Source organism: Cetorhinus maximus, unplaced genomic scaffold (assembly GCF_964194155.1).
Source record: "Cetorhinus maximus unplaced genomic scaffold, sCetMax3.hap1.1 HAP1_SCAFFOLD_666, whole genome shotgun sequence".
In the NCBI taxonomy this organism is placed as follows: Eukaryota; Metazoa; Chordata; class Chondrichthyes; order Lamniformes; family Cetorhinidae; genus Cetorhinus; species Cetorhinus maximus.
Window position 1 is genome coordinate 126,712 of NW_027596608.1, and position 27,005 is coordinate 153,716.

A 27,005-nucleotide genomic window follows, 5' to 3' on the forward strand; every position below is an offset into this window, starting at 1 on the left:
CGGTTCTTTTGCTAATTATCTTAATTATCTTAAGTCTGTGTTCCCTGGTTACTGACAGTGGAAATAGTTTCTCTCTATCCAGTCTATCAAAACCTCTCATAACTTTGCATAACTCAATTAAATCACCCCTTAAACCTCTCTGCTATAAGGAGAACATTCCCAATTTCTCTAATCTCTCTATGTCCCTCATCCCCGATACCATTCTGGTAAATCTCCTTGGATATTAGAACACCACAACATTATAGATGGTTTTCTTGGCTCAGGTACTGTACTCTTTTCCTTACAAAACCATCACCATCACCCCACCCCCACTCAAGATCCCCAGCCTTGACCCCTCTACCCTTTGCAGCTATCCCCCAATCTCACTTCCCTCGCCAATATCTTTAAACATGTTGTTGCCTCCCAGATCCATTCCCATCTTTCCCGCAGCTCCCTGTTTGAACCTCTCCAATCAGATTTCTGCCCAACACAGCAATGAAACAATCATAACTAAGTAAAAGAATGATGTCCCCTGTGATTGTGGTGCACTATCTCTCTTAATCTCATGAACGCTTGCAGCCCTTGACACAGTTGACAATACCATTCCTCACTGTTGTCCAGCTCAGTGGAATTACCCTCATTTATTTACACTCTCAGCTATGCTGATTGTAGCCAAAGAATCTTTAACAATGGATTCTCTTCCCAACCTTGGCAACATCATCCCCAGACATAGGGTCAGCTTCCATGTGTATGCTGGCAACACCCATTCGTACAACTCCATCACCTCTCTCAACCTCTCAGCCTCCTCAGTTGGTGGATGGACTGCTTGTCTAGCATCTCATCTTGGATGAGTGGCAATTCCTCCGGTAAAAATTTTCAGAAAAACAGAACATTCGTCTTCAGCTCCCATCACAAATTCAGTATCCTTGTCATCAATTCCATGTCCTCTCTAGGCTGTTTGTAACCAGACATCCTAATTGACACCAAGATGTGTTTCTAGCCCCATACCCTCTTCATGACAAAGACTGTCTACTCCATAACATTGCCCTCCTCCACTGCTGCTTCAGCTCACCTGTTGTTGAAACGCTCATCCAAGCCTCTTCTCTCCTCCAGTATTCCAGTTTCCTTGTCTCCACCTTCCCTTGTGTCTAGATCCCTTGCATGTAGCTTCCCATCCTTCATACTATCTGAACCACAACTCATCCAAAGCTCTGATGCCTCTACCCGATCCTGCACCAATTCCTATCCATCCCTCACTGACCTACACATTGGCTTCTAGTTCCCTGAAGTCTCCAATTTAAAAGTTCTCAGCCTTGTGTTTAAATCCCTCCATAGCTTCACCCCTCTACAACCTTTTCTATCCCTACAAGCACTCCCTCAAGCTCTCCTTTTGTTCATGACTGGCCTTTTGTGAATTCACCCTGACATCCCTCACCATTACGACCTATGTGCCTTAGGCTCTGGAATTCTCTCCCTAATACCTGCGCCCCACTCCACTTCTCTCTGTCCTTAAAACCTACCTCTTTGACCAAGCTTTCTGTCAGCTGTCCATACATGGTTTACATGTCAAATTTTGTCTGGTTACACTCCTGGCGAAACACCTTACAATGCCTTTACTACATTAAAGTGCTATATAAATGCGAAATGTTGCTGTTATGAAATGCATATGAAAATGTGTGTAGTCTATAGGCCATCAACTAGTGGAAAGGATGTAGAAGAACAAATTTGCATGGAAATTACAGAGAGGTGCAAGAATTATAGAGTAGCTATAATGGAGAACTTTAATTACCCAAATATAGACTGGGATAGTAGCAGTGTAAAGGGCAGGACTTCCTAGATTGTGTTCAGGAAAATTTTTCTACAGCAGTATGTTTCCTGCCCAATGAGACAGGGAGACACTGCTACATCTGGTTCTTGGGAGTCAGGAGGCCAAGTGGAACAAGTGTCAGTAGGAGAACATTTAGGGAACAGTGATCATTGTATGATTTTTATGAGGCTTAGGCTGACTATGGAAAAGTACAAAGAACAATCTAGAGTAAGGATAATTAACTGGGGGAAAGCCAGTGAGGTAAGAACGGATCTGGTCTGAATAAATTGGAGTCAAATGTTGGTTGGAAAAGCAGTAGCTGAACGATGGGCTATCTTCAAAGAAGAGTTGTTCGGGTACAGTCAAGGTATATTTCCTTAGAGGGGAAAGGTAGGGCAAATAATTCCAGAGCTCACTGAATGACAAAAGAGATAGAATGAGATGAAGAAGAAAAAGCATGCTCAGTACAGCTGTTGGGTGGATAATACAACTGAGAACAAGACTGAATATAGAAGGTTCAGAGGGGAAGTTGAAAAGCAAACAAGAGAAGCAAAGAGAGAGTATGAAAAGAGACTGGCAGCGAACATAAAATATAACCCCAAAGTCTTCTATAGGCACATAAATAGTAAAAACATGTTAGAAGGAGGAGTGGGGTCAATTAGGGACCAAAAAGGGGATTTACGCATGAAGGCAGGGGTAATAGCTGAGGTGTTAAATGAACACTTTGCATCTGTCTTTACCAAGGAAGAAGATGCTTGACCCAGGCCGTGGTGAAAGAGGAGATAATTAATATACTAGAAGGATTTAAAATTGATAAGGATAAATTGGATAGGCTCTCTGTACTTAAAGTTGATAGAGTTCCAGGACCAGTGTTGACGTGGTGTACATGGACTTCCAAAAGGTGTTTGACACAGTGCTGCACAACGGACATATGAGAAAGGTCATAGCTCATGGAATAAAAGGGACAGTAGCAACATGGATACAAAATTGGCTGAGCGACAGGAAACGTAGCAGTGGTTAATGGATGTTTGCAGTGGAGTTTCCCAGGGGTCAGTGTTGAGACCCTTGTTCTCCCTGATAATGACCTAGACCTTGGTGTACAGGGCACAAATTTCAAAATTTGCAGATGATACGAAACTTGGAAGCATTGCAAACTGTGTAGAAGTTCAAAAGGACGCGAACGAGAGGGCAGAGATTTAAAGTAATTGGCAAAAGAGCAAAAACATTTTCATGCAACAATTGGGTAAGGTCAGGATGTGCTGCCTGAGAATGTGGTGGAGGCAGATTCATTCAAGGTATTCAAAAGGGAACATACGAACATACAAATTAGCAGCAGGAGTAGGCCACTCGGCCCCTCAAGCCCGCTCTGCCATTCAATAAGATCATGGCTGATAACGTAACCTCAACCCCACATTCCTGCCTACGCCCAATAACCTTTCACCCCCTTGTTAATCAAGAATCTATCTAGCTCTGCCTTTAAAATATTCAAAAGACTCTGCTTCCACTGTCTTTTGAGGAAGAGATTTCCAAAGATTCAGAACCCTCTGAAAGAAAAATATCTCCTCATCTCCATCTTAAATGAGCGACCCCTTATTTTTAAACAGTGACCCCTAGTTCTAGATTCTCCCACAGGAGGAAACATCCTCTCCACATCCACCCTGTCAAGACCCCTCAGGATCTTAAAGGTTTCAATTAAGTCACCTCTTACTCTTCTAAACTCCAGTGGATACAAGCCTAGCCTGTCCAGCCTTTCCTCATAAGACAACCCACCCATTCCTGGTATTAGTCCAGTAAACCTTCTCTGAACTGCATCTAACGCATTTACATCTTTCTTTAAATAAGGAGACCAGTACTGTACTAGACTGTTATTTGAAAAGAAACAATGTACAGGATTACGGGGAGAAGGCAGGAAAATGGCACTATGTGAAATGCTCGTTTGGAGAGCCGGTGCAGACACAATGGGCAGAATGGCCTCTTTCTGCACTGTAACAATTCTGTGATTCTGTGAAAATGGCTGAGGACAGGCTCTGAGGCTGTGGTAAGTCCTGTGATGCTGTACCACAGCAAACAGTCAGTGCCTTTATAAGAGGAGAACAAGGGTGTGTGAAAAAACAACATTCCAGTGCCCATGAGCTGACCACCAAGCTTGTCCCTCAGATCAGAGAGAGTGAAACCAGTGACCCAACAACAGCCATGGAATAATAACTCCTGGCACTTTCATGTTGAACTCTGTTTAGGTTGTTACCTCCCTTCAGCTCCTCCACCCCTGCTACCTCACCAACCACTGGAGCCTGCAGACTATTGAGCAGACTGAGCCAATCTCTGTTATTTGCCATACAGGCATCTCTTGCAAATTCTCTCCGCACAATAACTCAGAAAACATCGTAGCTTGGCGTCTCTGGGAGTAACAGGAAGAGCACCTTGCCTTTCACTCTTAGTGGGTGAGGCAGTGGCATCGTGGTATTGTCACTGTGGTGGTATTGTTACTGTGGCGGTATTGTCACTGTGGCGGTATTGTTACTGTGGTGGTATTGTTACTGTGGTGGTATTGTTACTGTGGCGGTATTGTCACTGGACTGGTATTGTCACTGTGGCGGTATTGTCACTGTGGCGGTATTGTCACTGTGGTGGTATTGTTACTGTGGCGGTATTGTCACTGGACTGGTATTGTCACTGTGGCGGTATTGTCACTGGACTGGTATTGTCACTGTGGCGGTATTGTTACTGTGGCGGTATTGTCACTGTGGTGGTATTGTTACTGTGGTGGTATTGTTACTGTGGCGGTATTGTCACTGGACTGGTATTGTCACTGTGGCGGTATTGTCACTGTGGTGGTATTGTCACTGTGGCGGTATTGTCACTGTGGTGGTATTGTTACTGTGGCGGTATTGTCACTGGACTGGTATTGTCACTGTGGCGGTATTGTCACTGTGGTGGTATTGTCACTGTGGCGGTATTGTCACTGTGGTGGTATTGTCACTGTGGCGGTATTGTCACTGTGGTGGTATTGTCACTGTGGTGGTATTGTCACTGTGGTGGTATTGTCACTGGACTGGTATTCCAGAGACCCAGGGGAGTGCTCTGGGGAGCCCAGTTCAAATCCCACCATGGCAGATGGTGAAATCTGAATTCAATAAAAAAGTCTGGTGATGACCATGAAACCATTGTCGATTGTTGTAAAAACCCATCTGGTTCACTAAGGAAATCTACCGTCCTCACCTGGTCTGGTCTACATGTGACTCCATACCCACAGTAATGTGGTTGCCTCTTAAATGTCCTCTGAACAAGTGGGCAATAAATGCTGAACTAGCCAATGACACCCCCATCCCATGAATGGATAAAAAAAAAGTGAGGTTAAGATGATCTGGCAACCAAGAAACACTCACAATACTGTCTTTATGCTGGATTATGTGGCCAATTTATACTGCATTCAGTCCTCCCTCTCTTTAACCTTTTTTCAGTGACTGTCATTTGGAATAAGACTCTCTGCAGAATCAGATTTCCATTGGCCTTGGGTTTTTTCATCTGTTTTGTCAGCTCTCTCAGGAGATTAAACAGCACCTAATGGGTAGGGAGTGTATTAACTGTGATGCATGAGGATCATTCTTGGCTTTGGACAGCGTAGATGAACCAGCTTTTCCTCTCTGACATTACATGTCATGTGTATCAGTTACACTGGGGGATTTGAGAATGATATTTATATTCAAGGTCTGGGATGTCAACGCTGAGAATGCCTTTCACTTTTGTACCTGTTGCATAATTGTTAAGCACATCATGGTTAAATGGAATACAGGTTAGATGCAGACTATAGTTCCATTGACACTGTCCTGTCAAACAGTCGCAGCACAGGTACAGCACAGGGTTCGATACAGAGTAAAGCTCCCTCTACACTGCCCCATCAAACACTCCCAAAGCAGGTACAGCACAGGGTTAGATCAATTGAAAAAGCTCCCTCTACATTGTCCCCATCAAACACTGCCAGGGCAGGTACAGCTCGGGGTTAGATACAGAGTAAAGCTCCCTCTACACAATTCCCATCAAACACTCCCAGGGCAGGGACAGCTCGGGGTTAGATACAGAGTAAAGCTCCCTCTACACAATTCCCATCAAACACTCCCAGGGCAGGTACAGCTCGGGGTTAGATACAGAGTAAAGCTCCCTCTACAGTGTCTCATCAAGTACTCCCAAAGCAAGTACAGCATGGGGTTAGATAAATTGAAAAAGCTCCCTCTACATTGTCCCCATCAAACACTTGCAAGGCAGAAACAGCACAGGGTTGGATAAAGAGTAAAGCTCCCTCTACACTGTCCCCAACTAACACTCCCAGGACAGGTACAGCATGGGGTTAGACACAGAGTAAAGCTCCCTCTGTTCTGTCCCCATCAAACACTCCCAGGACAGGTACAGCACGGGGTTAGATGCAGAGTAAAGCTCCCTCTGCACTGTCCCATCAAACACACCCAGGACAGGTACAGCACGGGGTTAGATACAGAGTAAAGCTCCCACTGACACTGTCCCCATCAAACACTCCCAGGGCAGGTACAGCTCAGGGTTAGATACAGAGTAAAGCTCCCTCTACACTGTCGCCATCAAACACTCCCAGGGCAGGTACAGCACGGGGTTAGATACAGAGTAAAGCTCCCTCTACACTGTCCCCATCAAACACTCCCAGGACAGGTACAGCACGGGGTTAGATACAGAGTAAAGCTCCCTCTACACTGTCCCCATCAAACACTCCCACGACAGGTACAGCACGGGGTTAGATACAGAGTAAAGCTCCCTCTACACTGTCCCCATCAAACACTCCCAGGACAGGTACAGCACGGGGTTAGATACAGAGTAGAGCTCCCTCTACACTGTCCCCATCAAACACTCCCAGGACAGGTACAGCACGGGGTTAGATACAGAGTAAAGCTCCCACTACACTGTCCCCATCAAACACTCCCAGGACAGGTACAGCATGAGGTTAGATACAGAGTAAAGCTCCCTCTACACTGTCCCCATCAAACACTCCCAGGACAGGTACAGCATGGGGTTAGATACAGAGTAAAGCTCCCTCTACACTGTCCCCATTAAACACTCCCAGGACAGGTACAGCTCGGGGTTATCAGCTGGCTGGGGCCCTTAGCTCTGGAATTCTCTGCAGGCCGGAGGATTGTAGGCTGGAGGCAGTTACAGAGTTAAATGTGGATGAGGAGCAAGGTGAGAAAACCAGTGTGAAAATAATGTTGGGTAAAGTTAAATGTTTGACGTGGGAACAGATCCAATGCTGGCCTCTTATGGTGCTGGTTGAGAGCCACATTGACCTGATGTCAGCCCTTCCAGCTTTCTGTCAGTTTTGGCTTAGTTGTTTTACTGCTTGGGGCTTCCTGCAGCTTCTGACATTTAACAGTTTGTTTCAGTGCCCTTCCTGTTAATGGACTAATTCTGCAAATATCACAGAAGATTTTTCTGTCGGACTGTGTTATTGTCAATCAGATCCTAAACCACCAACCCCCCCCTGAAATGCCTGTTAATGATGTTTTACTCTAGATTTTAATTACTGTTCATGTTGAACATTTCCTTCTATAGAGCAGGACAAACCATCGCTGGAAATGACAAAGGTGGAAGGGGGGATTTCAACATTGTTCTCCTTCCCTTCATGGGGGTGATGTGGTGGCCATTACATGAATGCTGGGGAGGGCGGGGGAGGCAAATAGCCAGTTATGATCTTCTACATCCGATTGCAGCTAGAAGCCTGTCTGTCGTCCAGTTAGAAACCGGCATCTTGTAGCCCCCAGGCACTTGTCTGAAACAGATATTAGGTATCTGCATATGCAAATTGGGGTCCTTGCAGCAGCAGCCTGCATTTATATAGCCCCTTTACCCTTGGAAAACATTCCAAGACACCAGTTATAGGCTCTTGATCAAAATTAATTAGCAAAGGGAGCCAAAACCACACTGCATGCTCATTCATGAGCCCCGTACCAGTGCTCCTTAAAGGGGAGGTTGGAGGTGGTTCAAAAAGAGTGAATAAAATTCTCTAATAGTTTAATTTCTATGGAGCTGGGAGGAGCAGAAGTCTATCCCTAATACCCCACCTCGACCATAGTTACCGTCAGGCTGGCAATGGACTTGTAGCTGCTGATTGATCAGGTCCTGACTGGAGTATTTTATCAGGAAGCTTAATTAATGGGCGCAGCTCTTCGGTTTATTGCAAGTGGGGCATGAGGCCTGATTTTGATGACATTACACCATTCATTGCCTCCTCCTTTGTATATCACACTGTAACAGACAGGAAGCCGGGGGGGGGGTAATTTAAATAGCCCCGATTTCTCCTCTCATCACCCATTCGTAACTAGAAAGGTGTTTGTGACTTGCTTTTCCCCCTTTATAAGCGGTGGGGTATTTCCCAACCTCTCAGTGTTGGTATGATCCACTTTCTATCCCAGTTTCCCACAGCAAACTCAAAATAGGGTTCGTTTATTTGCACTCACTCAAACGTGGGAGGAGGGTTGCAACATATCCCCTGTGCATTCATACAATAAATGAGGGATAGAGAAAGAAAGGTTTACCGAGCAAAGACCACAGAGAAAATAATTCTTGTTTCACATGAGTCCAGAGCCCAGAATCCAAGTCCAATGGTGTATTCCTTCACAGAGGTCGGAGGGCTGAAACTGATGCTGGATAATTGACTTTTTCAGTAGAGCTGACTTTGTGATGAGATAGGCACACAGAAATGAATCCACCTTGTGGGCGATGGTATAGAGGTTCCACTTGAAATAGTGTAGATGGGGGCGAGGCATTCAAACCTGGAGAAAGCCCCTTTTCTGCGCTGCTGCTAGCTGGAAGGAAAGATGGCAGACCGAGCTTTGCAGCTCCACAGGGCAATCTTACTGGTTTCACCAGATACGGGACACGTCACATGACTCCCACCTTTCCACTTTGGCTTTGACAAAGGGCAGGTAGCCCTTTGGCCGGGACCCTGAGACACTGTTACTGTTCCAACCATTCAGTCTTAAAGGGAGGTTGCAGGGTCCTTTGTCCTAGCAGACCACTGGGCTCCAGTTGGCCAGGCCTGGCTTATGAAATGTAGATGGCCTCAGTTTAGTTCCCTTTCAATTTCATCTCTGCAGCCCACTGGAGGTCATTGGGGTCTCTTCAGAGATAGCGAGGTACAAATTTCTTCGATACTGCCAAATAGCCACTTTTGTTCAGAGTCACAGATAGACATAGCTTCAGCTATTTTATGAAGTCATTGTCCAGTTTCTAAAATTTTAGAAATTAGCCATGAGGATATTTTATAAAAAATATGGAGTGTGAGATGTTAGCCCCCTGACAATACCATTAACCCTTCCTCTATATATCACATCATTACCCCCTCCTCTATATATCACATCATTACCCCCTCCTCTATATATCACACCATTACCCCTTCCTCTCTATATCACACCATTACCCCCTCCTCTGCATATCACACCATTAACCCCTCTATATATCACACTACTGCCCACTCCTTTATATATCACACTATTGCCCCTCCTTTATATATCACACATTACCCCCTCCTCTATATATCACACTACTGCCCACTCCTTTACATATCATACCATTACCCCTTCCTCTGCATATCACTCCATTAACCCCTCTATATATCACACTACTGCCCACTCCTTTATATATCACACTATTGCCCCTCCTTTTTATATCACACATTACCCCCTCCTCTATATATCACACTACTGCCCACTCCTTTACATATCATACCATTACCCCTTCCTCTGCATATCACTCCATTAACCCCTCTATATATCACACTATTGCCCCCTTTATATACCACACCATTACCCCCTCTATATATCACACCATTACCCCCTCCTCTATATATCATACCATTACCCCTTCCTCTGTATATCACACCATTACCCCCTCCTCTGTATATCACACCATTACCCCCTCCTCTGTATATCACACCATTACCCCTTCTATATATCACACTTTTGCCCCCTCCTTTATGTATCACACCATTGTCCACTCTATATATCACACTATTGTCCCCTGCTGTATATCACTTCACCACCAGAGTTACCCTTCAAATCTCGTAGAAATTTGATTTTATTCTGTGGCAATGGTCTCTGGAAGATCTCCTGTTAAACAGATGAAATGCCATTGTTGGTGATGTCTTCCACTGAGTACCCAGCGAATGATTACTCTTCCTTCTCACTACAGGTCTGCCCTACGGATGGGAAGAAGCTTACACAGCAGATGGGATTAAATATTTTATCAAGTAAGTGCTTCAGAGTGTGTGTGGGCAAGCTGCAACAATTAGCTATGAATAGGTAACACTGTGGAATGCAATGTAACAGAAATGCCAGTGCAAAGCAGTGTGATTTGTTTGAAGTTCATTTGTGCTGAGCCATGGATAGGTAAGAACTGAATTTACATTACAGCCTCTCTAAACCCTGCCATACTCCAGCTAGGAGGTGCCAGCCAGATGTTAGGTGATTCTTGCATTAATACAACACCTTTAGCTTAGTACCACATCCCAAGATGCTTGATACAAGTATTATCAAGTATTATTTGATACCAAGTCACGTAAGAAGATATTAGGACATTAATACCATACCTCCTCCTCTATATACCACACCTTTACTCCCTCCTCTATATAATACACCATTACCCTCTCCTCTATATATCACACCATTGCCCACTCCTCTATATATCACACCATTACCCCCTCCTCTATATATTACACCATTACCCTCTCCTCTATATATCACACCATTACCCCCTCTATATATTACACCATTACCCTCTCCTCTATATATCACACCTTTACTCCCTCCTCTATATATCACACCATTGCCCAATCCTCTATATATCACACCATTGCCCACTCAATATATTAAGGAGCATCTTATTAGACCTGGGAGAGGCAGAGAGGTGGACAGGTTTAGGTAGGAAATTCCAGAGCTTAGGGCCCAGGCACAGCCGCCAACAGTGAACCAACTGAAGTCGGCAATGTGCAAGAGGCCAGGATTGGAGGAGCGCAGAAACCTCGGAGGGTTGTAGAGTTAGCAGAGGTTGTGGGTATAGGGAGGGGTGAGGCCCTCAAGGAATTTAAACATGAGGATGAGAATTTTTACATTGAGGTGTTGCCAGATAGGGAGCAAGTGTAGGTCAATGAGCACAGATTGTGATGAGACTTGCTGTGAGTTAGGGTACGGGCAGCAAGGCTTTGGATGATCTCAAGCAGCCTATAACTCTGCTGCCACCTGACCTGGCTCCAGACCTCTGCTTCCAATCTTGATTCCCAGTCTGTTCCACCTCCAGACCAAACTCCTAGCCTTGGAAAGACTGCTATAGCTAAACTGTGGATTCTTGGGAAGGAAAGAAGGAAGAACCAGGCCTGCTCGGTAACACCCTGGTTAGTGTCAGGGTGCTCGGTAACACCCTGGTTAATGCCAGGGTGCTCGGTAACACCCTGGTTAGTGCCAGGGTGCTCAGTAACACCCTGGTTAGTGCCAGGGTGCTCGGTAATACCCTGGTTAGTGCCAGGGTGCTCGGTAATACCCTGGTTAGTGCCAGGGTGCTCGGTAATACCCTGGTTAGCGCCAGGGTGCTCGGTAATACCCTGGTTAATGCCAGGGTGCTCGGTAATACCCTGGTTAATGCCAGGGTGCTCGGTAATACCCTGGTTAGCGCCAGGGCGGTCGGTAATACCCTGGTTAGTGCCAGGTGCTCGGTAACATCCTGGTTAGTGCCAGGGTGCTTGATCATACCCTGGTTAATTCCAAGGTGCTTGGTAACAACCTGGTTAGTGCCTGGGTGCTCGGTAATACCCTGGTTAGTGCCAGGGTGCTCGTTAATATCCTGGTTAATGTCAGGGTGCTCGTTAATATCCTGGTTAGTGCCAGGGTGCTCGTTAATATCCTGGTTAGTGCCAGGGTGCTCGTTAATATCCTGGTTAGTGCCAGGGTATTGCAGATATTCATAAAATAAATCAGGACAAACATGAGGAATATACAGGAGAACTACAGAAAGGCTATGAAAAACGTTGTGGAAATCATAAAGGCCATATTAATAATAAGAGGATAAGGAAGGATTGCTGCAGTGAATGAGGGAAGGAGTGGCAAAGACACAAAATAAATACTTTGTCTCAGAGGAGGTGGGTATTTAGATTGCACAGAGTGGGTGGAGAATAGTTGTTGGAGGATATTACAGAGAGAGATTGTACTTTTTATTTACTTGTTCTCATGGTGCGGATGGTGATGGCAAGGCCACGTTTGTTGCCCCATCCATTGTTGGGACTGACAAGTTGGTGGGAGGCTGCCTTCTTGAGGCAGCTGCAGTCCTTGTGTTAATGGTGATCCCATGGAAGTGCCGGTTGGGGAATTCCAGGGACTTGACCTCGGGTTGATGATACATTTCTAAGTCAGGGTGGCTTTGTGATTGAGAGGGGAAGTCCAACGTGTTCCCACAATGTTGCTGCTTTTATCCTTCTCAATGGTGGAGTCTGTGGAGCCGGGAGGTGCCATTGAAGTAAGCTTGGTGAGTTGCATCAGTGCATCCTGTAGATAGTACTTACTGCAGTCAGAGAGGCGAAGGGGGACGGATATTGAGTTTCAAGGCCTGGGCATGGATGTTGATCAAGTGGACTGCCTTGTACCAAAGAGCTTCCTCAAACATAAGTTGGTCAAATCACCAGGACCTGATGATTTACATCTGAGGGAAGCTGGGGAGGAAGCAGTGGAGATTACAGTGGAGACTGTAATTTTCCAAAATTATTCAGGAGCAAAATTGGGCCAGAGGACCCATACTACCCAGCTTCTAAATCTGAAGGCCAAGGTCCCACAAATAACAGCGAGATATGTGACCAAGTTACCTGTGCTGCCGCTTGTTGATTGAGAGTTAAAACGAGAGAGAAAGGAAGAAGAGAAGGAAGAGAAAGTGTGGAGAGAAAGAGAGAGAAAAAAAAGTGGGGAGAGAAAGAGATAATGGAGGAAATGAGAATATGGGGGACAGATGAAGCAAGGTTGTGGTTGCCTGCCTATCCATATTGCCAGTCAGAGTATGGAACAGAAAGAGCAGAAAATCAGATTAAACTATTTAAAACAAACAATGCTGGGGAAATTGTTAAAAGAAATTATTGAAATGTGAAAGAAGGGAAAGTGCAGATCATTCAATGCCAGAAAATGACGACTTTCAGTGAAAACACTTAACCATTAGAAATATAAAATTGTACAGTACTGAATGAGGCCATTCAGCCCATTGTGTCTGTGGCACCTCTTTGAAAATGCTATTCAATTAACCCCAGCTCCCCTGCTCTTTCCCCATAGCACTGCAATATTTTTCCTTTACAAGTATTTATTCAACCCTCCTTTTGAAAATTATTATTGAGTCTGCTTCCATCACCTTTTCAGGCAGAACATTCCAGATCACAACAACTCGCTACATAAAGAGAATTCTCCTCATCGCCCCTCTGTTTTAATTACTTAATATCTTAAATCTGAACACTGACTTTCTCTCTATGTATTCTATCAAAATATGGAATATAAAAGTAATTATTCTTTACATATTTGGACAGAATAAATAAATTGGCTGAATGGGATCTGAGGTCCACAACAAAACTACCAATAAATCGCACAATGAGCAACTGCTTCGGTCTGGCTGTGAGGTATTCCCGACAATGCGCAGGCACAGAGTAGTTCCCAGCGATTTATTTAACTTCGTACCTGATGTTCTTCCTTTCCTCTTTGGTATCCTCCCCAACCTAAAGCCCCAGTTACATCCCTGATTGTAGGTGTTACACTGAGTTACAGCCAGGGCTCGAGGGGGCCCATCTGGATAGTGCCTGGCTGGCAGTAGCTGCGTTGGTTACCCGCTGGGCCCAGCAAGAGTCCTTCTTGTTTTGATTGAGTTACTGAACTGTCAGGAGCTGATTAACTTACCATCTGGGCCAAGTGGAAGCCAACTCAGTGTGTCAGATGAACTGCTAGGTGCTGTATCAAGTTACTGCGAGTTTGGTGCCACGTGACTGAGGTGCCAGCAGCTGCAATGGAGTTACTAAAACCAGCTTCAAGGACAGTCCTCCAGTTTTATAACTGACTAATTCAACCTTGGAAGCTATCAGACGTTGACAACTGAGACCCAGATTACAGGCCTTTGACCCATGAAAATAAATACACTGTAAATGTAGTGGGACAGAGATATGTTATAACTCAAACTGCAGGTGCACTCAACATTCCATCATGTACAACTATCACAGCCGGGGCTCCATGGGTAACACTCTGGCTGCTTCGTCGGTAGGTTGTGGGTTCAAGTCTCACTGCAGAGTCTCGAGCACAACAATCTAGGCTAACACTCCCAAGTGTCAGTACTGAGGGGGTGCTGCACAGGCGTAGGTACACTCTTTCAAATGACCAAGGGCCTATCTGCCCCCTCAGGTAGATGTCAAAGATCCCATGGGTCTATTTCGAAGAATGGCTGGTGTCCTGAGGCCATTATTTATACCTCAGTCAACAACATTAAAACAATATCTGGTCATTTGGTATTTTGGGATCTTGCTGTGCATAAATTGGCTGGTGTGCTACCTAGATTGCAACAGTGACGACACTACAAAAGTACTTCATTGGATGTAAAGTGCTTTGGGACACCTTGAGGTTGCGTAAGTCTTTTTCTCTTTTACATTACGGGGGAAATCCTAAGGTATATGAAAACGTAGTTGCAGCAATGGCAGATTAAGACATACTTCAAGGGCTTTAAGCTGTCAGTAGCTGCAGCTAAGTTATACAATGACCCCATCCACAAAACTAATCGTTTTTTAATGGCAACAAAAAAGGGTAAAACTGCATTTCCCCTCAGCACGCTTTACTAATAGTGAAGTTCAGGTGGCTCAAGAAAATGCAGATGACAGTCAGAGCAATTTTTTTTTATTCATTCATGGGATGTGGACATCGCTGGCTAGGCCAGCACTTATTGCCCATCCCTAACTGCCCTTGTTCAGAAGGCATTTTGTAAGAGTCAACCAAATTGCTGTGGGTCTGGAGTCACATTCAGGCCAGAACAGGTAAGGATGGCAGATTTCCTTCCCTAAAAGGACATTAGTGAACCAGATGGGTTTTTACAACAATCGACAATGGTTTCATAGTCATCATTAGACTTTTAATTTCAGATTTTTATCTAATTCAAATTCCACCCATTTGAACCCAGAGCTTTACCCTGGGTCTCTGGATTACTAGTCCAGTGACAATACCACTACGCCATCGCCTCCCCCTGAATTGGTAATCTTGCAAAAGTGTCCTGATGAGTGCAAGATGAAAAACTTCGACATGTCTCTTTTTTCAGCAAAATCAAGAAATATTCTTCCTGGCTTTATATTTACCCTCTTTGGGCTGTGCCTAGAACTTGTTCTTTTAACTTGTTTTAGCACTTGCTTCTGAAGCTAGTGCAGCCAGCAGTAACCTGCTGTGTGAAGCTACCAGCTGGTGAAAGGGTTTGGTTAATGAGCTGGGAACAGGATGGTTGTAAAGGCTGTAATTCCTGCCATTCTGCAGCTTTGGTGGAATCTCAGGAAACCGTGAACCTTTTGTTTTAACATCCCACCGGGTTTATACGAACATGGTTTCATGGTCCATCATTAAACTTTCAATCCACCATCTGCCCTGCCAGGATTCAAACCCTGGTCCCTAAGAGCATTACTCTGGGTCTCTGGATTACTAGCCCAGTGACAATACCACTAATGCCGCCGCCTCCCCCAAATTAGGATGAGGGGGTCTTGGAGAAGGTGCAGAGGAGATTTATCAGACTAGTACTGAGGACAAGGGACTGAGGACATGTGGAGAGACTGGAGACGGTTGGATTGTTCTCATTGAAGCAAAGAAGGTTAAGGTGAGATTAATGGAGTTATTCAAAATTATGAGGGGCATCGAATGAGTAAATGAACAGAAACTGCTTCCACCTGGAAGGATTGTTGATAATCAGAGAACACAGATTAAAAATAATTGGCGACAAGGACAGATGGGAAGACGAGGAGAAATATTTTTACGCAGCAAGTTGTTGTGAAGGAATGCACTGCCTGACAGGGCGCTGGAAGCAGATTAATTATAACTTCCAAAAGGAAATTAGATAAATATTTGAAAAAGCAGAATTTTACAGAACACTGGGGAAAGAGTGGGGTTTGGTGGGAAGTGATCTAATTGGATAGCTCTTTCAATGAGCCAGCACAGTCATGATGGGCGGAATGGCCTCCTGTGCTGTAAGTTTCTATGAGTTCGATCATTATGCCCCCAACTCCAGTCCCACTACACCACTGCTCTGCACCATCGAGGCCTTCCGTGCCCGGTGGGCGCCGCGGGGACTGGGGTGTTTTGTTGACCCCTTTAATCACATTTTGGTTTAATGTTTGTAAGTTTCCTTTAAACTTTGTCCTTGGTTTTACAGCTGACCTGAATTAGGGGCTGTGCTTGATTTATCCCTTGTTATTGTTAATTTAGTTAATTGTTTTGACTCTAAAAAGAGTTACACCACTGCTCTAACATCATGGTGTCAAGCGAACGCCAAAGGATCCCCACTTAGCTTCCCCTCCCCTCCCCTCCTTAGACAAGTGACAGTGTGTCTGAGTGCTGCCTGGGCCAGTGCTGCACAGTATATTAGTTACAAGCCACACTTGGCTCCTTATGAATCTAGATGTGGCTAATTACCTTTATGTAGAATTGACACTGATCCTTGTGCCTGTAATCTCAATGTTTATGTTTGCACGGTGTGCTCGTGTGAACGGTAACCTTTTTTTGCGTGTTTGTTGATAAAACAAGAGGTAATCCAAAGAGCGTGTGCTCTTGATTGCTTTACTCCCTTGGTTATTGAATGGTGGTAGATGTGGGTTAAGTAAAAAGACAAATTCTTTTGCCTGAAGTTGTTCTTTTTGGCTATAATTGCTGCATGTGGGCTAAAACTATGCCACCTGTGGCTTGTCAGCAATTTTTATTGAGCATTGACCTAGGTGAACAGCCCATTCTAGGAACACCAGAGAGATGACGAGGTGCATGTACAGCCTCTGGGAGACAAGAGAGCATTGCCTGTAGGGTTAGAGAAGGAGGAAGGAAAAAAGAGAGAGGGAGGGAGGGAACTGAAGAGGTGGGTCTTGTATTCTTACTGGTGCATAGAGATGAATGCAGCAGGCAGTTTTCTGGCTATCAGCACTACTCTGTACATCACTCCTCCCATTCAACACAGTGTGTGTGAAGGAAAACATTCGAAATCATCGGAAAATTCACCCGGCAGGAGAGGCCAAGAGTCCAACCGCAGACAGAAAAAGAAATAGTAACGGAGAGGAATGTTCCAGTCCCACACATGTTCAGTTAACAACTGGGAAACTCTAGAACAGTGGAGCCTGCTTTCTGAGACCAAATTTCCTTGCTTTTTCAAGTTACTTTTTTGTCCATTTTTCTCAGTTGGATCTTCCCCAGGTCACATTTCAGGGGTGCTCTTCCTCCTCTTCTCCTTCCTTTTCTCCTTCCTTTTCTTCTCCCTTTTCTTCTTCTTCCTCTGCTTCTTAGGCAGCCCCTCAGGACCAAGGATGAATTTCTTCCACTCTGGGGTTGTGGGTATTGAGGCAACTAAAAAGTCCAAAGCTGGGTCACACGCACTGCCACAGGCGGGGCAGGTAGTGGTTGATGAGGCGGCTGGGTGGGATATTTGGATTTTGGTACGTTCTTTCCGCTGTTTGTGCTTGGCCTCCATTTGGGCCTGTTAGAGACATTCAAAATGGCTGGACCTTCACGGATGCTTCTCCAGTTTGGATGATCCTGAGCAAGAGCTTCCCACAAATTGGTGGGGATGTTATATTTTACTGTAGTGCCCTCGTCACCACCCTGACTGAGATCAGTAATGGCACAAGCCAAGGATTAAACCTAAGCTCCATTACAGCCAGGATAGATCCATTGATCCACTGGGACAGAGTCCAGGGCCTCATCAACCCTTTCATTACCTCTGATTTGCTGTGCTGCTTGTCCAACATTCAGGACTGCATGAGAAGACATTTTTGCCAATTAAACATTGCAAAGACCAAAGCCATTGTCTTTGTTCCCCATCAAAACTTTCTATCCAACTCCAACTCTCTCCATCGCCAATATCTAAGGCTGAATCAGACTATTCGTAACCTTGGGGCCCAATTTGACCCTGAGCTGAGTTTCTAATTCCCTACTTCCATCTCCATAGCTTTGCCTTACCCTATCCCTCCTGAGCTCATCTGCTGCTGAAACCTTCCTGCTTTTGCTACCTCCGGACTTATCTATTGCAACGCACTTCTGGCCAGCGTCCCATTTACACCCCTCCATATTCTTCAGCTCATCTAAAACTGTACTCTTAAGTCACACCCAATCCCATTCACCCATCTGCCCTGTGTTTGCTGACATACATTGGCTCCCAGTGCAACAACACCTCAAATATTAAACTTTAAAAAGCGTGTTCAAATCCCTCCATGGCCTCAGCCCTCCCCATCTCTGTAACCTCCTCCGGTCCTACAACCCTAAGCAATAGCTGTGTCCTCCAATTCTGGCCTTTTTAGTTGCTCCACCATTACGATTGAGCCTTCAGCTTCCTAGGCCTAAGTGCTGGAATTCCTCTCTAAACCTCTCTCCCTTTCTCTCCTTTAAGACACTTGTTAAAACCTACCTCTTTGCCGAGATTTAGGAACATAGGAAATAGAAGCAGGAGTAGGTTATTCGGCCCATTGAGCCCACTCCGCCATTCTAACATATCATGGCTGATCATCTAACATCTCTTATGCCATTTTTCCCCACTATCCCTATATCCCAATGATGTCATTAGTATGCAGAAATCTATTGATTTCTGTCTTGAACATGCTGAATGATTGAGCTTCCACAGCTCTCTGGGGTAGAGAATTCCAAAGAGTCACCACCCTCTAAGTGAAGAAATCCCTCCTCATCTCAGTCTTAAATGGCCTGCCCTTTATTCTGAGACTGTGTGGCCTGGTTCTAGATTCACCAGCCAGGGGAAACATCCTATCCACATCTACCCTGTCACCCCTGTAAAAATTCTGCAAGTTTCAATGAGATCACCCCTCATTCTTCAAAATACAGGCCCAGTTTCCTCCGTCTATCCTCATAAGGTAACCCCACCATTCCAGGGATTAGTCTGGTGACCCTCCATTGCACTCCCTCTATTACAAGTATATCCTTCCTTAGATAAAGAGACCAAAACTGTACACAATACTCCAGATACAGTCTCACCAAGACACTATACAGTTACAGCAAGACATTTATTCCTGTACTCAAATCCCCTTGTGATGAAGTCCAATATACCATTCGCCTTCCTAGTTTCTTGGTGCACCTGCCTGCTAACTTTCAGTGACTCATGAACAAGGACACCCAGGTCACCTTGGGCATCAGCACTTCCCAACCTCTCACCATTTAAGAAATACTCTGCCTTTCTGTTTTTTCTACCAAAGTGGATAACTTCACACTTATCCACATTATATTCCATTTGCCATGTTCTTACCCACTCACTTAGCCTGTCCAAATCCCCTTGAAGCCTCCTCACAACTCACATTCCCACCTAGTTTGTTTCATCAGCAAGTTTGGAAATGTTACATTTGGTCCCCACGTCTGAATCAGTTATATAGATTGTGAACAGTTGTGGCTCAAGCACTGATCCTTGCATTATCCCACTAGTAACAGCCTGCCAGCCTGAGAATGGCCCGTTTATTCCTACTCTCTGCTTTCTATCTGTTAACCAATTCTCAATCCATAGCAGTATATTACCCCCAATCCCAATTGCTCTAATTTTGTTTACTAATCTCCTGTATGGGAACTTATCAAAAGCCTTCTGAAAATCCAAATCCAAATGCACCACATCCACTGGTTCTCCTTTATCTATGCTACAAGTAACATTCTCAAAAACCTCCATAAGGTTTATCAAACATGATTGCCCCTTCGTAAATCCATGTTGACTCTGCCCAATCATATTATTTTTCAAGTGCCCAGTTATCACATCCTTTATAATAGATTCTAACATTTCCCCTACTACTGACATCAAACTAACATCTCTCCCTCCCTTCTTAAATATTGGGGTTAAATTTGCTACATTCCAGTCTGCAGGAACCTTTCCAGAATCTAGAATTTTGAAAGATATTCACAGTCTCTGTAACCACCTCCTTCAAAACTCTGGGATGTAGATCATCAGGTCCAAGGGATTTATCAATCTTTAATCCAATTAAATTTTTGAGTACTACTTCATTATTAATAGTAATTTCTTTCAGTCCCACCCGCCGGCCATGATGGCAGTTTTCATGCCGTATTGTCCCAAACCTGCCATGGTATTTATGTATCCCCGGGAAATATGCTGTTTCCATGGTGGGTGGGCTGTCATTCGCCCGCCCACCATCACCCCACCGCTGTATCACGCCAGGTGCCATATTTAAAGTCTAGCCACAAGTACACACCTCAGTGCTTCCAGACCACCCCTGCTGCACAGAAGACATGGCCCTGAAGACTGCAGCCTCCAGGTTCAGCGACACATCCCTTGAGTGCCTTTTTTGATGCCGTGGAGGCCCGTCGGGATGTCCTCTACCCCTGCTCTGGCCACAGGATGGACAGCAAAAGCACTAACCCGGTTTGGGAGGTGGTGGTCAGCACCAATGCCCTTGAAAAGTGGACAGCCACCCAGTGCCACGAGGGGATGAATGATCTGCTCCGTTCCACCAGGGTAAGTCACTCTTCTCATCACTCTCAACTCACACACTCACAAACCCAGCACACAGCCACAGGGCCCTCACTTACTACCAGTTCAAGGGACATAACCATTCACTCTCTAACACTTATTGTCATTGTCCTCTTCCCATCCATGGGACCACTTACCACCCACACAGGCCAGGCATACTTATCATCTGGCCTGGCAGGCATCCTGCTTACACTTTCTCCTTGTCTATTCATGTAGGACAAGCTGGCTCACAACAAGAGGGAGAGGTCGCAGACCAGTGGCGGAATGCCCAAAATCAAGATCCTCACAGGCTTTGAAACAGAGCCATCCAGCTGGCCGGCGAGGATCTGGACCGTTCCTGTGCTGACGGTGAGGTCGGCGCTGCTCTACCAAGTGAGGATCCAACAGTGCAACATCCATCAGACACCATGCTGTGAGTGATGTGTCCTGTTTCACAGGCCACTGCCATGCACTAATTATCTCCCCTTGCTTTCTCAGGCACATCTGCCAAACAGCCAATGGAGTCCACAACCCAGGGCCTCCAATCAAGCCCCGAAGAAATCTCTGAAGAGGAATCTGGAGGCACCCTCCCTGAAGTCCCATCACAGCGTTCACCCACACCCCCCACCAGCGCAGAGACACACACCTCAGTGGAACCTAGCTTTAGAATAGCCCCAGGGATTACAATCTGGTGAGCACATTACACTGTCCTATCCACAGCAGGCGGAGGCAGGGACTTCCCAGGTTTCTGGCACTCAGAGGATTGCTGGAGGCCAGAATTTTGCTGAGTCCAAGTCAGATGACAAGTCTCTGGACTCTGTTATGTCACAGTTGCTGGAGCTGCACGGGAAAGTTCGGGAAGATCAGGAAGGGATGTCCGCTGCACGAGGAGTCTGTCCACCTTCACTCTAAAGTGATAGCGCCTCATGCCAACGCACCGAGGTCAACACTGGTAGGATGGCGGCCGGCATGGAGACATTGGCCCAGGACGTCACTCCTGCACTGCTGTGCAGGCTCTGCTCCGTCGCTGATGCCATAGTTGGCCCCCAGCAGTGTGTATGCGAAAGGGGTGCTGGGCAGCTCGATCTCACTCCGGCTACCCCAGCTCCTCGGAGAGTCAACCTGGCACCCATAGGGAGGAGGATCAGCAGGTCCACACTCCGGGCCCATCCATCCAGGTGATTCCGAGAGTGTCCGGCCCCCCCCCTCACATCACCTCAAGGGCTGGGCTGTGCTTGCCCTCCCCTCAAAAGTCACCTCAGGAGCACAACTGCCCTTAATCCCAACCCTCTTGCGCCCCTCAAGCTTGGAGTCCAACAGGCGACCCTGGTGAGCGCTGCACAATGTTACTGTGTACTCACCCGAGTTCCCTTCAAAGTTCAGGCCTCCAAGTGCACGTTGCTTATGTGCTGTTGTGAAACACGTCGGCATGCTTTCCTGCTGACGTGGACGGATGATCCAGCAGGTGGGGGAATGATTCCAGTGGGCTGGCTTGATAATGATATGCTGATGTATTACAATGAGGTTCCCAATGTCCAATGGCTGGAAACGCGGCCCTCCTTTGGCGGGCTGAACGGACGATCGAGAACTGGTTTCCTGCCGTTGTAAAACCGATTGCACCACATTGTCCGCTCACAGCACCAATCACACCCGACACCAGTGGGCATGGAAAATTCCACCCAATGTAATTGTTTAGTTCCTCCGCCATTTCCCTATTCTCTATTATAAATTCTCCTGTCTCCACCTTTAGTCGACCCACATTGGTCCTTGCTAATCTTTTCCTTTTCACGTACCTAAAGTGACATTTAAAGTCCGACTTTAATGTCACTCGCTCGCTTGTATCCATATTCTCTTTTCCCTTTCTTTCTCAGTTTCTGGGTCCTGCTTTGCTGGATTCTGACTTGCTCCCAATCCTCGGGTTTACCATTTTTTCTGCCATCCTTATAAGCCACTTCTTTTGATCTACTGCAATCTTTAGCTCCTTTTGTTAGCCACAGTTGATTCACCTTTTTTGTTGGGTTCCTGTGTCTTAGAGGAATGTATATTTATTGTAGACCATGTAATACTTCTTTAAATACTAGCCATTGCCTGTCTACCGTTAAATCTTTAAATGTATTCTCCCAATCCACCATAGCCAACTTGCCGCTCATACCTTCATAATTTTGTTTGTTCAGATTTAGGACCCTGTTTCAGAATGAACTATAGCATTTTCAAACTTAATGTCAATCTCTATCATATTATGCTCACTATTTCCTAATGGCTCCTTTATAGCAAGGTTATTAATTAGCCCTTTTTCATTACGTAATACTAAATCTAAAATAGCCTGATCCCTAGTTGGTTCCTCAACATGCTGCACCAGAAACCCATCTCGTACACATTCGAGGAATTCATCTTCCTCAGCATTAGTGCTGATTAGATTTCCCCAGTCCAGATGTAAATTGAATTCGCCCATTATTACTGTGTTACCCACGTTACTTACAGCTCTACTTTCCTGATTTATACCGTTCCCAACATTACCACTACAGTTTGGCGGCCTGTAAATAACTCCCACCAATGTTTACTGCCCCTTGCTGTTTCTTAGCTCCATCCAAACTGATTCTACATCTTGATCCTTCAGTCTAAGGTCCTCTCTCACCAATGTACTAATCTCATCCCTTATTAACAGCGCTGCCCCGCCTCCTTTTCCCCTCTGTCTTTCCTTCCTAAATGACAAATATCTTTGATTATTCAGTTCCCAGTCCTGGTCACCCTGTAACCACGTCTCAGCAATGGCAATTTTGTCATCTTTATTGTCATCTGTCCTAATATCTCTTTCTGTGGCTCAGTGTCGGATTTTATTTGACAATGCTCCTGTGAATTGGCTTGGTGTATTAGGATGTAAAATGTATGGATTTTGTTAGTGAGAGTATTGAGTGAAACACAGACCCATTGACACTGAGAGCACCCCCACTCCCCGTCCCACCCACTCGAGCAGGATGTCACTCACACACAGGAAGGCAAATCCATCGTCACAAGTCAGGCTCCAGTGAAAAGAAATGCAGCAGATTACATTGAAAAAAGATTATGAATTTCTTTCCGTTGGGGAAAAGCAGCAAAGTAAGGTGGATAAATGCTTGCTGTATGCAGCTGTTGCATCTGAAGTTCAGGGACACCGTCTGTGTCTGTGTTTGTGTTTATTTTGGGCGCTCATGAATTTCCTGTTTTGAAGAACCGTGACAAAACAGGGTGACCGTGTAATGTCACGCAGGATGGATTCTGGTTTTGATTTTTCATTGCGTGTCTGGAGGGGATCTGTCAGTGAGCTGTCATGTCTCTCTCCGCCTGTGTAACAGTGGGGACTGAGGGGCCTTGTTATGGAGCATTTCAGTGACAGGTGCCACACTGAACGTTCTCTGGTTTGCGTAGTGAGTGGTGTAACATCTGCATTGTGACGGCCAGATTCTACTCCAATCAGTCTCCAGTGACCCTCGTCTGCACATGGTTGTGTACATGTGGATGAGCGTAGCGGTACTGTCACTGGACTGGGATTCCAGAGACCCAGCATAATGCTCTGGGGATTGGGATTTGAATCTCGCCATGGCAGATGGTGAAATTTGAATTCAATAAAAATCTGGAATTGTCGATTGTCATAAAAGCCCATCTGGTTCACTAATATCCTTTAGGGGAGGAAATCTGCTGTCCTTACCTGGTCTGGCCTGCATGTGACTCCAGACCCACAACAATGTGGTTGACTCTTAAAATGCTCTCTGAACAAGGGCAAATAGGGATGGGTAGTAAATGCTGGTCTAGAAATGCTGGTCTAGTCAGCAACACCCACATCCTATGAACGAATAATAAAAAAAATATAGCAGAACAGGAACAGGCTCAGTTATGACAACCTCCATAGGCGAATAGCCTGCTGATATTAACTGCCTAAGATCAAACATGAAAAATAGCCATTAAGAAAAGGAAAAAATATATCAGTCACAGACATATCACACACCCCTCATGGTAACAATCTCTGATATATCCCACACTCTTCACTGTAACATTCTCTCTGATATATCCCACACCCCTCACTGTAACACACTGATATATCCCACACCCCTCACTGTAACACTGATATATCCCACACCCCTCACTGTAACATTCTCTGATATACCCCACACCCCTCACCGTAACACTCTGATATATCCCACACCTCTCACTGTAACATTCTCTGATATACCCCACACCCCTCACTGTAACACTCTGATATATCCCACACCCCTCACTGTATCACTCTGATATATCCCACACCCCTCACTGTAACACTCTGATATATCCCACACCCCTCACCGTAACATTCTCTGATATATCCCACATCCCTCACTGTAACACTCTGATATATCCCACACCTCTCACTGTAACATTCTCTGATATACCCCACACCCCTCACTGTAACACTCTGATATATCCCACACCCCTCACTGTATCACTCTGATATATCCCACACCCCTCACTGTAACATTCTCTGATATATCCCACACCCCTCACTGTAACATTCTCTGATATATCCCACACCCCTCACTGTAACATTCTGTGATATATCCCACACCCCTCACTGTAACATTCTCTGATATATCCCACACCCCTCACTGTAACATTCTGTGATATATCCCACACCCCTCACTGTAACATTCTCTGATATATCCCACACCCCTCACTGTAACATTCTCTGATATACCCCACACCCCTCACTGTAACACTCTGATATATCCCACACCTCTCACTGTAACATTCTCTGATATACCCCACACCCCTCACTGTAACACTCTGATATATCCCACACCCCTCACTGTATCACTCTGATATATCCCACACCCCTCACTGTAACACTCTGATATATCCCACACCCCTCACTGTAACATTCTCTGATATATCCCACATCCCTCACTGTAACATTCTCTGATATATTCCACACCCCTCACTGTAACATTCTCTGATATATCCCACACCCCTCACTGTAACATTCTCTGATATATCCCACACCCCTCACTGTAACATTCTCTGATATACCCCACACTCCTCACTGTAACATTCTCTGATATATCCCACACCCCTCACTGTAACATTCTCTGATATATCCCACACCCCTCACTGTAACATTCTGTGATATATCCCACACCCCTCATTGTAACATTCTCTGATATATCCCACACCCCTCACTGTAACACTCTGATATATCCCACACCCCTCACTGTAACATTCTCTGATATATCACACACCCCTCACTGTAACATTCTCTGATATACCCCACACTCCTCACTGTAATATTCTCTGATATACCCCACACCCCTCACTGTAACATTCTGATATATCCCACATCCCTCACTGTAACATTCTCAGATATACCCCACACTCCTCACTGTAACATTCTCTGATATACCCCACACTCCTCACTGTAATATTCTCTGATATATCCCACACCCCTCACTGTAACACTCTGATATATCCCACATCCCTCACTGTAACATTCTCAGATATACCCCACACTCCTCACTGTAATATTCTCTGATATATCCCACACCCCTCACTGTAACACTCTGATATATCCCACATCCCTCACTGTAACATTCTCAGATATACCCCACACTCCTCACTGTAACATTCTCTGATATACCCCACACTCCTCACTGTAACACTCTGATATACCCCACACTCCTCACTGTAACATTCTCTGATATATCCCACACCCCTCAATGCAACACTCTGATATATCCCACACTCCTCACTGTAACACTCTGATATACCCCACACCCCTCACTGTAACACTCTGATATACCCCACACCCCTCACTGTAACACTCTGATATATCCCACACCCCTCACTGTAACATTCTCTGATATACCCCACACTCCTCAGTGTAACATTCTCTGATATATCCCACACCCCTCACTGTAACACTCTGATATACCCCACACTCCTCACTGTAACACTCTGATATACCCCACACCCCTCACTGTAACACTCTGATATACCCCACACCCCTCACTGTAACATTCTGATATACCCCACACTCCTCACTGTAACATTCTCTGATATATCCCACACTCCTCACTGTAACATTCTCTGATATATCCCACACCCCTCAATGTAACATTCTGTGATATATCCCACACTCCTCACTGTAACATTCTCTGATATATCCCACACCCCTCACTGTAATATTCTCTGATATATCCCACACCCCTCACTGTAACATTCTCTGATATACCCCACACTCCTCAGTGTAACATTCTCTGATATACCCCACACTCCTCAGTGTAACATTCTCTGATATATCCCACACTCCTCACTGTAACACTCTGATATATCCCACACCCCTCACTGTAACACTCTGATATACCCCATACTCCTCACTGTAACACTCTGATATACCCCACACTCCTCACTGTAACATTTTCTGATATATCCCACACCCCTCACTGTAACACTCTGATATACCCCACACCCCTCACTGTAACACTCTGATATACCCCACACTTCTCACTGTAACATT

General features: G+C 45.4%; 1 protein-coding gene across 3 annotated transcripts in view; it reads left to right on the top strand.

Annotated features, from left to right (window-relative positions):
- The window catches only part of stxbp4 (syntaxin binding protein 4), a 149,671-nt gene that overhangs the window by 112,541 nt on the left and 10,125 nt on the right, over positions 1 to 27,005 (top strand). For all 3 annotated transcript variants that reach the window (XR_013574566.1, XM_078535805.1, XM_078535804.1), the window contains one exon: positions 9,995 to 10,052. Coding sequence is in view for 2 of the 3 variants with exons in the window: in XM_078535805.1 (XP_078391931.1) it covers positions 9,995 to 10,052 (58 nt within the window). In the remaining variant the exon portion in view is untranslated. The remainder of the gene's footprint in view (positions 1 to 9,994; positions 10,053 to 27,005) is intronic.